The 11,482-nt window shown below is 42.1% G+C and overlaps 2 protein-coding genes across 2 annotated transcripts; one reads left to right on the top strand and one right to left on the bottom strand.

Moving 5' to 3' along the window:
- Position 1: 1 nt before the first annotated feature.
- LOC119225041 (intracellular hyaluronan-binding protein 4-like) lies at positions 2-4,658 on the bottom strand. The gene is made up of 9 exons (XM_037482653.2): positions 4,516-4,658; positions 3,344-3,557; positions 2,649-2,790; positions 2,049-2,192; positions 1,892-1,963; positions 1,730-1,813; positions 1,264-1,435; positions 483-671; positions 2-197 (listed from the first exon to the last, which is right to left on the bottom strand). Exons 2-9 carry the CDS (start codon positions 3,543-3,545, stop codon positions 132-134), a joined length of 1,071 nt encoding a protein of 356 aa, XP_037338550.2. The 5' UTR covers positions 3,546-3,557; positions 4,516-4,658; the 3' UTR covers positions 2-131.
- A 2,116-nt stretch (positions 4,659-6,774) lies between these two features.
- Positions 6,775-11,329, top strand: znf367 (zinc finger protein 367). The gene is made up of 5 exons (XM_037483310.2): positions 6,775-7,405; positions 8,354-8,504; positions 8,659-8,778; positions 9,090-9,228; positions 9,403-11,329. Exons 1-5 carry the CDS (start codon positions 7,127-7,129, stop codon positions 9,662-9,664), a joined length of 951 nt encoding a protein of 316 aa, XP_037339207.2. The 5' UTR covers positions 6,775-7,126; the 3' UTR covers positions 9,665-11,329.
- The last annotated feature ends 153 nt before the right edge of the window (positions 11,330-11,482 follow it).

The raw sequence follows: 11,482 nt of genomic DNA on the forward strand, positions 1-11,482 counted from the left end.
AAACTTGCAAAAGCATTTATTCTCCAGGATGCCAGGGCTGAACAGTACATTTTCTGCAATAGAAAAAAATAAATCTAGAATGGCAGAAACAAGTGAGGTGCAACCTCTATTCCCCACAGGAGGTAAACAGGTCATTTTCCTGCTGATAGTGCTGGGAAGTCTTCTGGGTCATCTGGGTTTGGAGCCAAACCATCCTCCTGATAGAAGAACAGATATTAGAATCAATTTATATAAACATATTTATGCTCTTAATATTCTGCTACAGCTGTAGTGGATTCACTCAATCTTAAAAATATAAAATAAAAGGCTCAGCGCAAAATGGATCCACCAAACCAATGCCATCCCTTCAGTAAACAAGCTAATGCAGAACTGTCATGGTGAGCATCTTACAGTAACTACGGTATGTAAAAATGTTAAGATATTTCCTACTTAAACTCCAGTTTAAAAGATTAACATTCGTGAGCCAATGATGGGCAACCTACCTTCTCCCATGTTGGTTTGGGCCTCTCTGGGCGATTGGCCGGGCCACCTCTTGCTCCCCTTCCCCGACCTCCACGGGAGGGACGGCCAAGGCTCCCGAAGTTAATGTCCAGAAGGGAGGTTATGTCATTCACTGACTTGCGGAGGAAGGTGCCTTCCTCCAGTTCTTCCAGGATCCCCTCCTTCACAGTCTAAAGATAAATGTATAGTCTACACGGTCACCATCTCCACACAAACCGTTACTGCTGCAGTCAGCTATTCTTTCAACATTGTTTGGATTTCATAACGGCCAGAAAGATTTGACTTGATTATAAAAAAAATAACTTTGCTTGTTGCTGGAGCATGCACTCATTTGAAAAGCAATCGCAATTAAAGCTACCACTGCAGGGTCTGACCTGGCTGGAGACATTACTACCGTTTTGTCATTAAAATGAAGCGGGACTCTGTCCACAGAATGAGCCTAAAGACCTTTATTAGTAAAGATGAATATCTACTTGTTTGATGTCTGACAGGTCCTACAGTTTTAAACTATTAACGTCTACATACGGCCTTGAGGGAAGCGCTTCTCAAACTCTGGGCAGAGCGCCAACTAGTGGGTTTGGGGAAGTACTGCCAAGTGACTGTCTAAACGTGCCCTAGCATTTCCATAAGCTAAAAGCAATGAATTATTTCAATATAGTTTTTTTACTATGACCACATTGTGAGGATTTGAGGACACAGCTCCACTTTCATTGGGACATTGTGGTTTACTTCTGAATTGATTCAAGAGCTTCACATTCTCACCTCGGTATGCTTTGACTTGTGGATGACCTTTGCTTTGGTGGGAATCTTGTTCTCAGATTTGCGGATATTAAACTCTGCTTTGGGACGACTAGTCTCCTGCAGGGCCTTCCACTCGTCCAGAGTCATCTCCATGGCAACCTGAACCATAACTTCTCCATTGTCTTCTATTGTGCTAATGCATAAACAATGTCAGTCAGTGCACTATTTCAATATATTCATATTTGATGTACCCTTGATTAAAATGTCAAGATAAATGTTGACATTGTTACAAACATGCAACCAACTACACATCCACAAAAATGACAGTCAATAAAAAAAAATTAAAAAATCTTAGCAAAAGGACAAAACCTGATCAATCAATCAAGGGATGCTCTTACTGGCCCTGTTGACTAATTAACCACGACTCAAGCATGTCATGTGGCATTCATGTTGAACAAAGATGCTCATGTATACATGCATCCCTCACCGGTTCTGATCATCTCCCTCCGCACGCGTTTGTGCCTCCTCCGATTTGACGGGATAATGGGAAATCATCTCCATTGACTCATTTCTAAGAGATTAAAAAAAAAAAAATCTACTAATACTGAAGTTTTTTCATTTTACATGCTGTTAATGAAACTGCACTTACTTTACAGATTCTTCAAAACTTCCCCAGTTCCAGCGTCCACTGCCTCCTCTCTTTTCCTCAGGAGAGATACCTCTGCAATGCACGTCAAGAATATAGTAGTCAGCATATGAGGCAAAGACTTTTTAAAAATGTTATCCATGAACTAAAATGGCCATACGTTCCACTTTGTCGATCAAATTCTCTTTTGCCCCTCAGGTTGAAGTTGTCAGCATTCCCAGAGTATCCTCCTCCACCTCTGGATCCTCGCCTACCTCTGTTTACGTCTCGGTTTCTGAGGTCAGAGTCTGCGTTATAGGAAGGCCTGAGGATCAAGCAAAATGGGAACTGTTGATTGCGGTGACAGCTGGACAGAACAGTTCAAAGTATGCTTCCAAATTGTGTTTTTCTTTCGATCGTTGAGAAAGATTTAAAACAGAAATTTGGGGACAGTATTAAATTAGTGTCAATTACTGAAGAATCTGGAATTCGGAAACATCAGCCAATGGCTCAAACCACAACCAAGCAAGGCTGTAGAAGCCAAACCTTGTACTGCATTGATCAAATAAAAAGTTCCCTTTCTTTGCTCATGAACACCTCATTTTTGTTCAAGTGAAGGAAAATCGCCAAAGTAATTATCTTTTGAAATACGTACGAACCTCTAAATTTGTGGTTGAGGGGAGTAAAAGTATTTTACAGGAATGCATTTTTCACGAGTGCTCTGTGTTTGGTTTCTCTGCACCGAATATGAAACCAACATGGCATGAATGAGAACACATACCTAGAGACGGAAAACTCTTGTGGATACTCCTCTTTATTAGCCCAACGCTCTCCAAGGGCAGCTCTCTCTATGGCCACATCCCTAACATTTCCTCTCGCCAACACGGATCCAGGAAGTGCACGTTTCTGCTGCTGGTTATGGACTAGAAGAAGAAAAAGAGGCAGCGAGACATTTAGTTGGGTCATTTTTTGCAAATTACAAAACCATAGCGGTTAGTAGAAATCACCTAAAAATAATAAATAACTTATTTAAAGTTTATTGGATAGAGAAAGACAAAATAAAGAGATCTGAAAACAGCTTTCCAATGAAAAGACTCTTTATGTAACAAATTACATAGAAATTCTTTGTATGTCTGACATATTATGGCAATAAATGTTTCCTGATCCTGAAAAAGAAGGAGTCTGAAAACTCAACCAAAAGATGCTTGAAAAATAAATGTATATTTTAACTAATCATAGATGGCAGGTTCTCATGTTATGAATTCAATGATGCATTCAAATGTGCTATGAAATCAACATGAAGTAATTTTATCGTCGGATAACAGGTGAAAACCTGACGGCTGACATTGAAAGAAATCAGCAGCTGACAAAGCAAATTAAACTGGCCACTATTAGCTGGGCTTTATAATCCAGAAATACTAGCAGCAGTTTGGATGTTGCGTGTTCCCGATAATGCGGTCCAAGTGGTTAGCTGACCTGGAGCCGGGTCCTGAGTTGTATAGGCAACGCGCCTGTCCTTCTGACTAAGTTTCTTCTGCTTGTCTTTCTTCTCCTTGTCCTGCTTCTTTTTGTTATTCTCCATTCCCACTTGGTTGATCAATTCAAAAGGGTCAGCATCGTCATCCAGAAGGTCACCATACCTGTTCGCTACAGCGCACCCGTATGTGTCCGGGAGCATTTTAGCCTGTGTCTGATGATTTAAAAAAAAAAAATGAAATAAGAAAAAAGTTCAAAGGCCGATACTCTCCTTAAACATTACTCAGAACTGACATTAAAACAGTAAACACAAGATTCATTTTCAGTGTTCATGTACACTACAAACAGGAGCTGCCGATGGTAACGTTCTCCATCAGAGAACGTCCAAACAAACAGCACTTTTAAATGTCACCAAATACAAGCAAAACCAGGCCCCATGTGCTCATCAAGTGGCTGTTCGCTAATCAATAGTCATGACATCAAATCCTCATCCAGCATGGTGGTGGATTCTCAAATTGATGTCAAAGGGTTTTAAATCAATATTAAAATGGATCAATAAAAGATAAACATTCTCAAGCTCTCATCCAACATTGCGGTTATCAAAATAGCTTGAAATCCAATTTCCTCAAAAAAACTAGTTAGCTAACTGCTAACTAGCTAAATAAAGAAATCTAACGTTTGTTAATTATAGGTAAAAAATTCTATGACTTACGTTAATATCGTGTTATGGGGAGTAACGTTACACCCAAAAGACGACCTTTGTAAAATATGAGAATATCACAAACATTTCTAGGCGTTAACTAACCGTGAATACTGTAGCTTAATTTCAATAGTTCACGTTAGTTTGACAATGAAAACCCCAATGTCTAAATTAGCTGTGATTTCACAATGACCGAGTTAATAACAAGCATGTAGTTTTTTTTAAACATATGGTTAATTGTATATTAAATTAGATATAATTTGACGCTAGGTAGCCTAACTAGCATAAAGTTAGCCGTGTCGTGGGCTAACGTTAGCTTAGCGTTACCATGGGGCCTATTTAAGACCACTCGGCGATATGAAAGATAAACATGTGGTAATCGGCCTTCCGGTAAATTCAGTCTCATCTCATAGTAACCGACTGTGCACCAAATGTATTGACAATCATTCCCAAAGGGAATCACCTTACGTACCTGTCGGCTGGGAGCAGCTGTTCCGTCTCTCGCGGTGGACGCTGATAACTTGAAGCTGAACCTGCCCGAACTTCAGGGGCACCGATGCTGCGGCCAGACTTCCCCTTTTCTATCAAATGTATCAGAATAAAAGCCTAAAACGAACGAGTTACTACTTTTTACTTTTTTTTAAATCTTTTTTTTTTTAAAGGACATGCATTACATTGCATTACATTACTAAAATTGCCCCACGAAATAACTAACTTTGATAAATGTGCCTGATTTAATTTGGGTAGGGATTTGATGAAGTATTGACCTCAGCTGTGTTTGGTGGCCCGTACATTTCCGTTTTGGAGCATGTCACAAAGGAATTCAATTTAAAGTAAAGTGAAGTATAGCAAAGAAAAGTAAAGGTTGCATTAAAGATTCAACATTCAACGGATATTTATAAAATAACAGTATGCATGTTTGCATGTGTTGTAGCAATAACATTCGATCAACAGCTCAAACTTGGAAACATCACAAACTATCATTTGCATGACGAGAAATATTTGACATAACGAAACTTAGCCTCATGTGGACATAAAGAAAATATAGCCCATTACATTGAATATATCACCTTCAAAAAGCATTATCAAAGTACATATACTCAACTTTTTTACTCTATTAGTGCCACCACAGCTTGGATTAGTACAGCCTCTAGTACAAAACTAGAGCAATAAGGCAATAAGGCAATAAGTTTATACATAAACATTTTTTAATTTATTGACTCCTTCAGCCACATAAATTCACTGGCATTACACCATCTGGGTCGCTGCAACAATATTCACATGGCATCATTAAAACCTACTTAAAGTCTCCGCATGCTTGCATTTTGTAGTTTGACCACAAGTGTGCAGAATAGTAGTGTAAAACATGCTCAAAAAGCAGACATACTCAATCCATCTGTACACGACTACACTTGCATGAGATCATTTTTTCTAGATCTATTGCCACTAAATATCAACGTCATCATCAATCTGTTCTGTATAAAAATGTCCATGATATCTCACCTCATCACTAATTATTTTTCTGTCAGCTAGGAGACCTTTTTACAGTGTTCAGCATGATTGTGGTCTAGACCCTTCGTTTTGTCATCAGATAGCTTATGTTAATTATAAACAGAGTATGTTATAAACCATGTCCAACAATGATCCCAACTGCTTCAAAGAAATAGATGGCAGTATTTCACCCTTACTACTGAGACCAGAAAATGAAAAATGACAGACCGGCAACAAACCAACAAAACTACACTTTTATTCGTTTTTAGCTCAGTTAGAAGCCACAGCAACTCAAATCCAGCAAGCACAACCCATAAATACAATACATAGACAAATTCAGTTTATTGCAAAAAGGGTGAGCCTGCTTCTTCACATCCTTTAGAAAATCATGGTTTCATTTTCGATTTTTTATTGTTTTAAGCCAATATTCTTCTCGGATCTTACACATTGCATGTTTAAAAATGGATTGTACAGTTGCATCGGGATGTATATGCATCACCTTTTTAGGATTACGAGTATAAGAAGCACAAATAGACTGTCAAAGAAAGGGACAGGCCTGTAAAGCCAAGTGGAAAAGCTCATGTAATTTCAGTTACAGCATGTATATGGGCACGTTTCGTGAGTCTTTACCTTTCCAAGTAAGCTAATTTAGATGTAATATCTCCAACAATGCCAGCAAACAACAAAGGGAAATATTTGGCTCAATTAAGTCTTGAATTTCCTTCAGATAAACACATTTTATGACAATATCCCCCAAATGCTTAATTTTGTAATATTGTTGAAAAGAGAAAAGCTAGTGTTAAATTGAAACGTTGTACTAAAATTAAACACTAACACGTTTTCAAATAAGTTTCGATTTTCCTTTTCGTGCACACAGTACACCTTTTGTTCAAGCGTGTCCGCCCTTAAATGACTACGTAGCTTTGGCGCCTCTGGGCCACCGTTTCCTTTCCCTTTAAATTGACCAGAAATGTAATAACATAAACAGACTCCTCAGCGCGGGAAAGGACCATCTGCTCCTACGCAATGAAAAAAAATTAACCGCCCTTTACTCTCATTGGCTGGGCCGCGCCCGCCCACGACCTCGGCGCATTGTCATTGGCTAATCTGGATGTCAGTTTGCGAGAGCGCGCGTCGATTGTTTAAACCTCATTGGATGGACGTGCCTTGATAAATCACTGAGTTTGGATCACTCTTCGCCCTACCCATTGGCTGGCGGGACTGCAGGGCGGAGTCATGTGGCTGTTGCCATTGGTTAATTCTGACACGTCGGATCGGATCCCTGCCACCGATTGGCCAGTCAACTGCTCGGGCGCGATTTTGCAACGCGGGACGAGGTTCCTGTGGGCGCTCACAGGTCAGTGCGGGCGACCTGCTGCGACAAGGAGGAAACTTATCATCATCATCTTCATATCGAACTGTACCTCTCGCGGATACTTTTGTACAATAACAATCCGAGCCTTTTTGGAAATGAAGGTCGTATTCACTCCTGACTGAAAAGGGGATCTTTTTATGACTTCTACTCTTTTTTTAAAATCATCAATCAGATTGAATTCTTACAGTTTTTGGCGGAATTTTTTAACATTCATAAGATGGCCGACAAGAAGCAGCCGAACGTTATTTTCTGCAACGATTCACCCAAAAGAGTTTTGGTGTCCGTTATTAAGACCACGCCGATCAAGCCCAGGAAGGCGGAGGCCCTGACGCCGACGAGTCCCGGCTTCAGCGACTTCATGGTGTACCCGTGGAAATGGGGGGAGAACGCCCACAATGTGACTCTGAGCCCGGGATCATTGAGCGGGGCTTCGTCACCGACCGGCACCCAGACGGCCCAGGAGGCGGACACGGAGCCTACGGCCGAGCAGATCAGGGTACGTTCAGCTTGCCGTAGCTGTAACGTGTGCGAGTGAAACGTGTTGGTATGGCGCATGGTGTTGCACATGTTAATAGCGAGCTTCGGGAACAAAAGAGCGCATGCGGGATTGTTTTTGGCATCTTTAAAAAAAAAAAAACGAAAACACAAAACCCTTCCAAATTGTTAAAAAGAACCAAAACAGTTCAGTCATTTAAAAAAAAAATCGCCCGCGCAATAGGGTGTGACACGGTGGTTTTTAAACCCCAGTTACTTCCGGGTTCTGGAGCAGCTGCTGTATGAGTTGCTGTACATGACGTCTAGCCGCGCGCCAAAAGTACAACCGGATGTGAACGTGAATGTCTCCTAATGGACACGTTTGCCCAGCCTCGGATATTCTGAATGAAATGTGCTCTGTATGAAACACCATAAGCTGGCTAAACTAACACCGTTAACTGAACATTTCTTTAGGCATGGCAATTTTTATTTGTATAACAAGGCGATTCAAAGTGCTTCACATAAAACCATTAAACATATCCAAACATAAAGCATGGAGATTTACAATTATGTTAAAGGATAAAAAATACATTAAAAGATTTTTAGAATTTAATTGAAGGACATAGGGAAGAATAGTCGGACGACCGCAGTTAGGATTGAAGGGTAGGGCTGCACTCAATCGAATGGTCAAAAACACGTATAAACTAATGTGTTGTATCTTCACCTCGTCCGTGTCTTTCCGGAAAGAGCTTGGTTTATTTAGTGCAGCAGATGGGTTTGAAGTAGTGTGACCTTGATGTGCAAGGTTAAAGTATGCCCATGTACATTTATTATAGTATGCCAATATTCTCCATACGACGTATGCTCTACGGATGCTGTTCCGTGTGATATTGAACACTTCCAGGGTACACTTAAGCCATGGTCCAAAGTTACAAAAAGTTAAAGAGCCCATTCTCTCTCTCTCTGTCAGGATGGCATCCGCAGAGGACGTCCTCGGGCTGACACGGTCCGAGAGCTCATAAACGAGGGAGAGACCTCGTCCAGCCGAATTCGCTGCAACATCTGCAACCGAGTGTTTCCCAGAGAGAAGTCGCTTCAGGCTCACAAGAGGACACACACAGGTGAGGCGGAGAGGAGGGAGGTGTGCCTTGACTCTGTATTCTCTCAGAAGCAGGCGTGATCGTGTGTGTGTGTGTGTATTCGTGGCAGTGTGTACACTGTAAAATTATGAACATACTGAACAGTTCCCCCCCCCCCCCCACCCTCCCTCCACAGGAGAGAGGCCCTACCTGTGTGACTACCCCAATTGTGGGAAGGCGTTTGTCCAGAGTGGTCAGCTGAAGACGCACCAGCGGCTGCACACTGGGGAGAAGCCCTTTGTCTGCTCAGAGAAAGGTACGTGGTGTCAGTTCACTTTAAGGTACTTTCCAGTGGCATGACAACGTGGCTGAGTTGGTCTGGCGCTTTTAGCCGGCTGTGTAAATTGAAGCATTTTGGAAAGTACCCGATAAACTTCAAGTGATGCTTTCCGCTGTATAACTGATGTGCGGGCGTTACAATTTGCGCAATAATTTTTTTTTGGGGGGGGGGGGGGGGGGGTGATTAACGACAACAAGGAGGTTGTCATCTGTATCTCGGGTATTCTAAAATCACAGAAATGACGTGGCCTCACTGCATTTTGGTCATACCTGCCCCCCCTCCCGCAGGATGTGGCAATCGGTTCACCCACGCCAACCGCCACTGTCCCAAGCACCCGTTCTCCCGCCTGAAGAGAGAGGAACCGAAGGAGGGCCAGGGGACGGCTCAGTCCGTGGATAACAAGGCCGTGGCCGAGTGGCTGGCAAAGTGAGTGAATACAAAGTGCAGCGATGAGTTGTCGTCTATAGAGCGGGAACAGTGCTAATAATACTTTATACTGCTACGTTTTTTTATAGCGCTTTTCCAGGTACCCCCAATAATAGAACTAGTAGCGGTAATTAATCCTTTCTAATGTTCACACACTGCCGTCGTTCCTTGCAGGTACTGGCAGACCCGTGAGCAGCGTGCACCCACCACCACCACCACCACCATCCCCCCCAAGGTGAAGGCCCGGTCAGAGGACCAGGAGCAGCAGGATCCCATGGAGTTCCTCCAGTCCGACGAGGAGGAGGAGGACAAGGAGAAGGCCGACGAGGAGAAGGGCGGCCACGGAGGAGCCGCCAAGCGCCGCCTCCAGGAGCAACGGGAGCGTCTCCACGGTGCTCTGGCACTCATCGAGCTGGCAAACAACCTGTCTCCCTGAGCAGCCTCCCTCTCGTGTCCATGCCCAACCTCGCCTTCCTGCAGTGTGTGTGCTGTGGCTAGAAAGTGTTCATCGACGCAGATCCATGACTAGTTTAGTTTTCTACCATCGAGTTGTGAAACCGGACTTTTGAGAGCACGCTGAATTGGCCTGAGATCAGTGTTCTGCACGACGTCAGTTTCCCCCGCCCCCACAGCACCAGGAAGGCACAAGCTAAAGCACCTTATTCAGCTTCCATTTTATCCTTTTGTTAGGCTGCTATAATTGTAGATTTGACTATATGAAGAATGTCTTTTTATTCGAATGTCTTCTAAAGGCAAAGAAAAGCGTACCGATTATGTGTTTGCACTTTGATGGGTAACAGATTTTTGTAGAGTGTATTGAGAGTGTACGACTGACGTGTATATGGATTAAGCTCTGATGGGGAGGGTGCTACAGGGTGCGGTCAAACATAGGAAATGTTTAAAGTGGCATTCCAACTGTCCGGATGGCCTCTCATGCTCCAGGGTTTCACCTCCAGCGGCATAACGCACAATTTCACTGCCACGACCACGACGGGCGGTGGCGGACGAAGTGGACTGAGAGGAACTTTAAGCCGAGGCGGATTGAAAGGAGACGAGAGCTCGATTGTTGCGGCGTGTGTGACTTTGTGCTTCTGGGTTGTTGTTGTTTTTTTTAATGTGTGAATGAGAGGTGATCATTGCAAGCCTAATCCAGAGGGCCTGTGAAGCAGAAGCTCCCTGAGACGATCCCAAGCTTCACCACTTGAATCATGATATTCCCATAATGGCATCTGTATGACGGAGCCAGTGGCGCAGAGGGAAAGTTCACCTCCAGGCAGCTGTAATCTCTTACAGATTTCGGTCAGTAATTGAGCGGTTTTCCATCTATGTACCAAAATTGTTGGTAAAAACGCGCAGAATAAGTTGCTTTCGACAAGATGGGACAGTTTAAAACGGGATGACGTTAACCACCTTTTATATTAAAAGATGTGAGACCAGCACATCACCACTTTGGTGTGTGTGTGTGTGGAGCCTCCATGACATCTGGTTTTAAAACCTTAAATTATATTCAACTTATTTTATTTCTTTATTCCTAACATTTTTGTTGGTCTTTTGCTCGTTTTGGCGAACATTAAGAACAAAGACTTAAGTTATGAAACCATTGAAAATTTGAAAGTAAATCATGTACATTTAAACAAGCCGTTTATTTAGCACTTACACCCTCAGATCCTGGATTAAGCTTGCAATGCACTAAAAGATAAATTGGTTGTATTGTTGTTTTTTTGTAGCGCAGGGTGATATACTTTTCTTTGTACTTTTTTTCTTTTTTTAAGCAACACTACATCTTTCAACACTGTATGAAGCCTCTCATAACTGCCCTTTCACTCTGGCTCTTTGACAATTGACTTGTGGATTTACGGTGAAACTGGAAGGCTAGTGAAATGTGGATAATCAAAACGCCAAATGATTTATTTTTTTGACCCAATTATAGTATATTTTCGAGCATTTTTTTTAACCCATAGTTTTTGTGGTTTGAGAAGATTATGGCATTTAATATATATATATATAAATAAACATTATGTTAGAATATCGAGTGTGCACAATTTACGGGAAAGCTGAAGTTCGATTTTAGTTTTCAGTTTTCCCCTCCGCTAACATCCCCCAACAGTTTTCATGTTTATGACATGTAGAGTGACCCTGCTTGCTTGGTAGTCATTTAATTACACATTTTACAAGGTAAGATCTCTCTGCGCGGCTGTCAACACTGTTACACAATTGTTGGTTTTCAATAAACATTCACCAGATCTGACTCATA

This window comes from Pungitius pungitius, chromosome 5, assembly GCF_949316345.1.
Source record: "Pungitius pungitius chromosome 5, fPunPun2.1, whole genome shotgun sequence".
Taxonomy (NCBI): domain Eukaryota; kingdom Metazoa; phylum Chordata; class Actinopteri; order Perciformes; family Gasterosteidae; genus Pungitius; species Pungitius pungitius.

What these genes read in the sequence shown, in the direction of transcription:
- znf367 (XM_037483310.2), top strand. Translation starts at nt 7,127, where the DNA reads ATGGCCGACAAGAAGCAGCCGAACGTTATTTTCTGCAACGATTCACCC. An exon ending in CTACGGCCGAGCAGATCAGG is followed by an intron (nt 7,406 to 8,353) that starts GTACGTTCAGCT and finishes TCTCTCTGTCAG; the next exon opens with GATGGCATCCGCAGAGGACG. An exon ending in TCACAAGAGGACACACACAG is followed by an intron (nt 8,505 to 8,658) that starts GTGAGGCGGAGA and finishes CTCCCTCCACAG; the next exon opens with GAGAGAGGCCCTACCTGTGT.
- LOC119225041 (XM_037482653.2), bottom strand. Translation starts at nt 3,545, where the DNA reads ATGCTCCCGGACACATACGGGTGCGCTGTAGCGAACAGGTATGGTGAC. An exon ending in GAGGGAGATGATCAGAACCG is followed by an intron (nt 1,436 to 1,729) that starts GTGAGGGATGCA and finishes TTTATGCATTAG; the next exon opens with CACAATAGAAGACAATGGAG. An exon ending in CCAAACCAACATGGGAGAAG is followed by an intron (nt 198 to 482) that starts GTAGGTTGCCCA and finishes TTCTTCTATCAG; the next exon opens with GAGGATGGTTTGGCTCCAAA.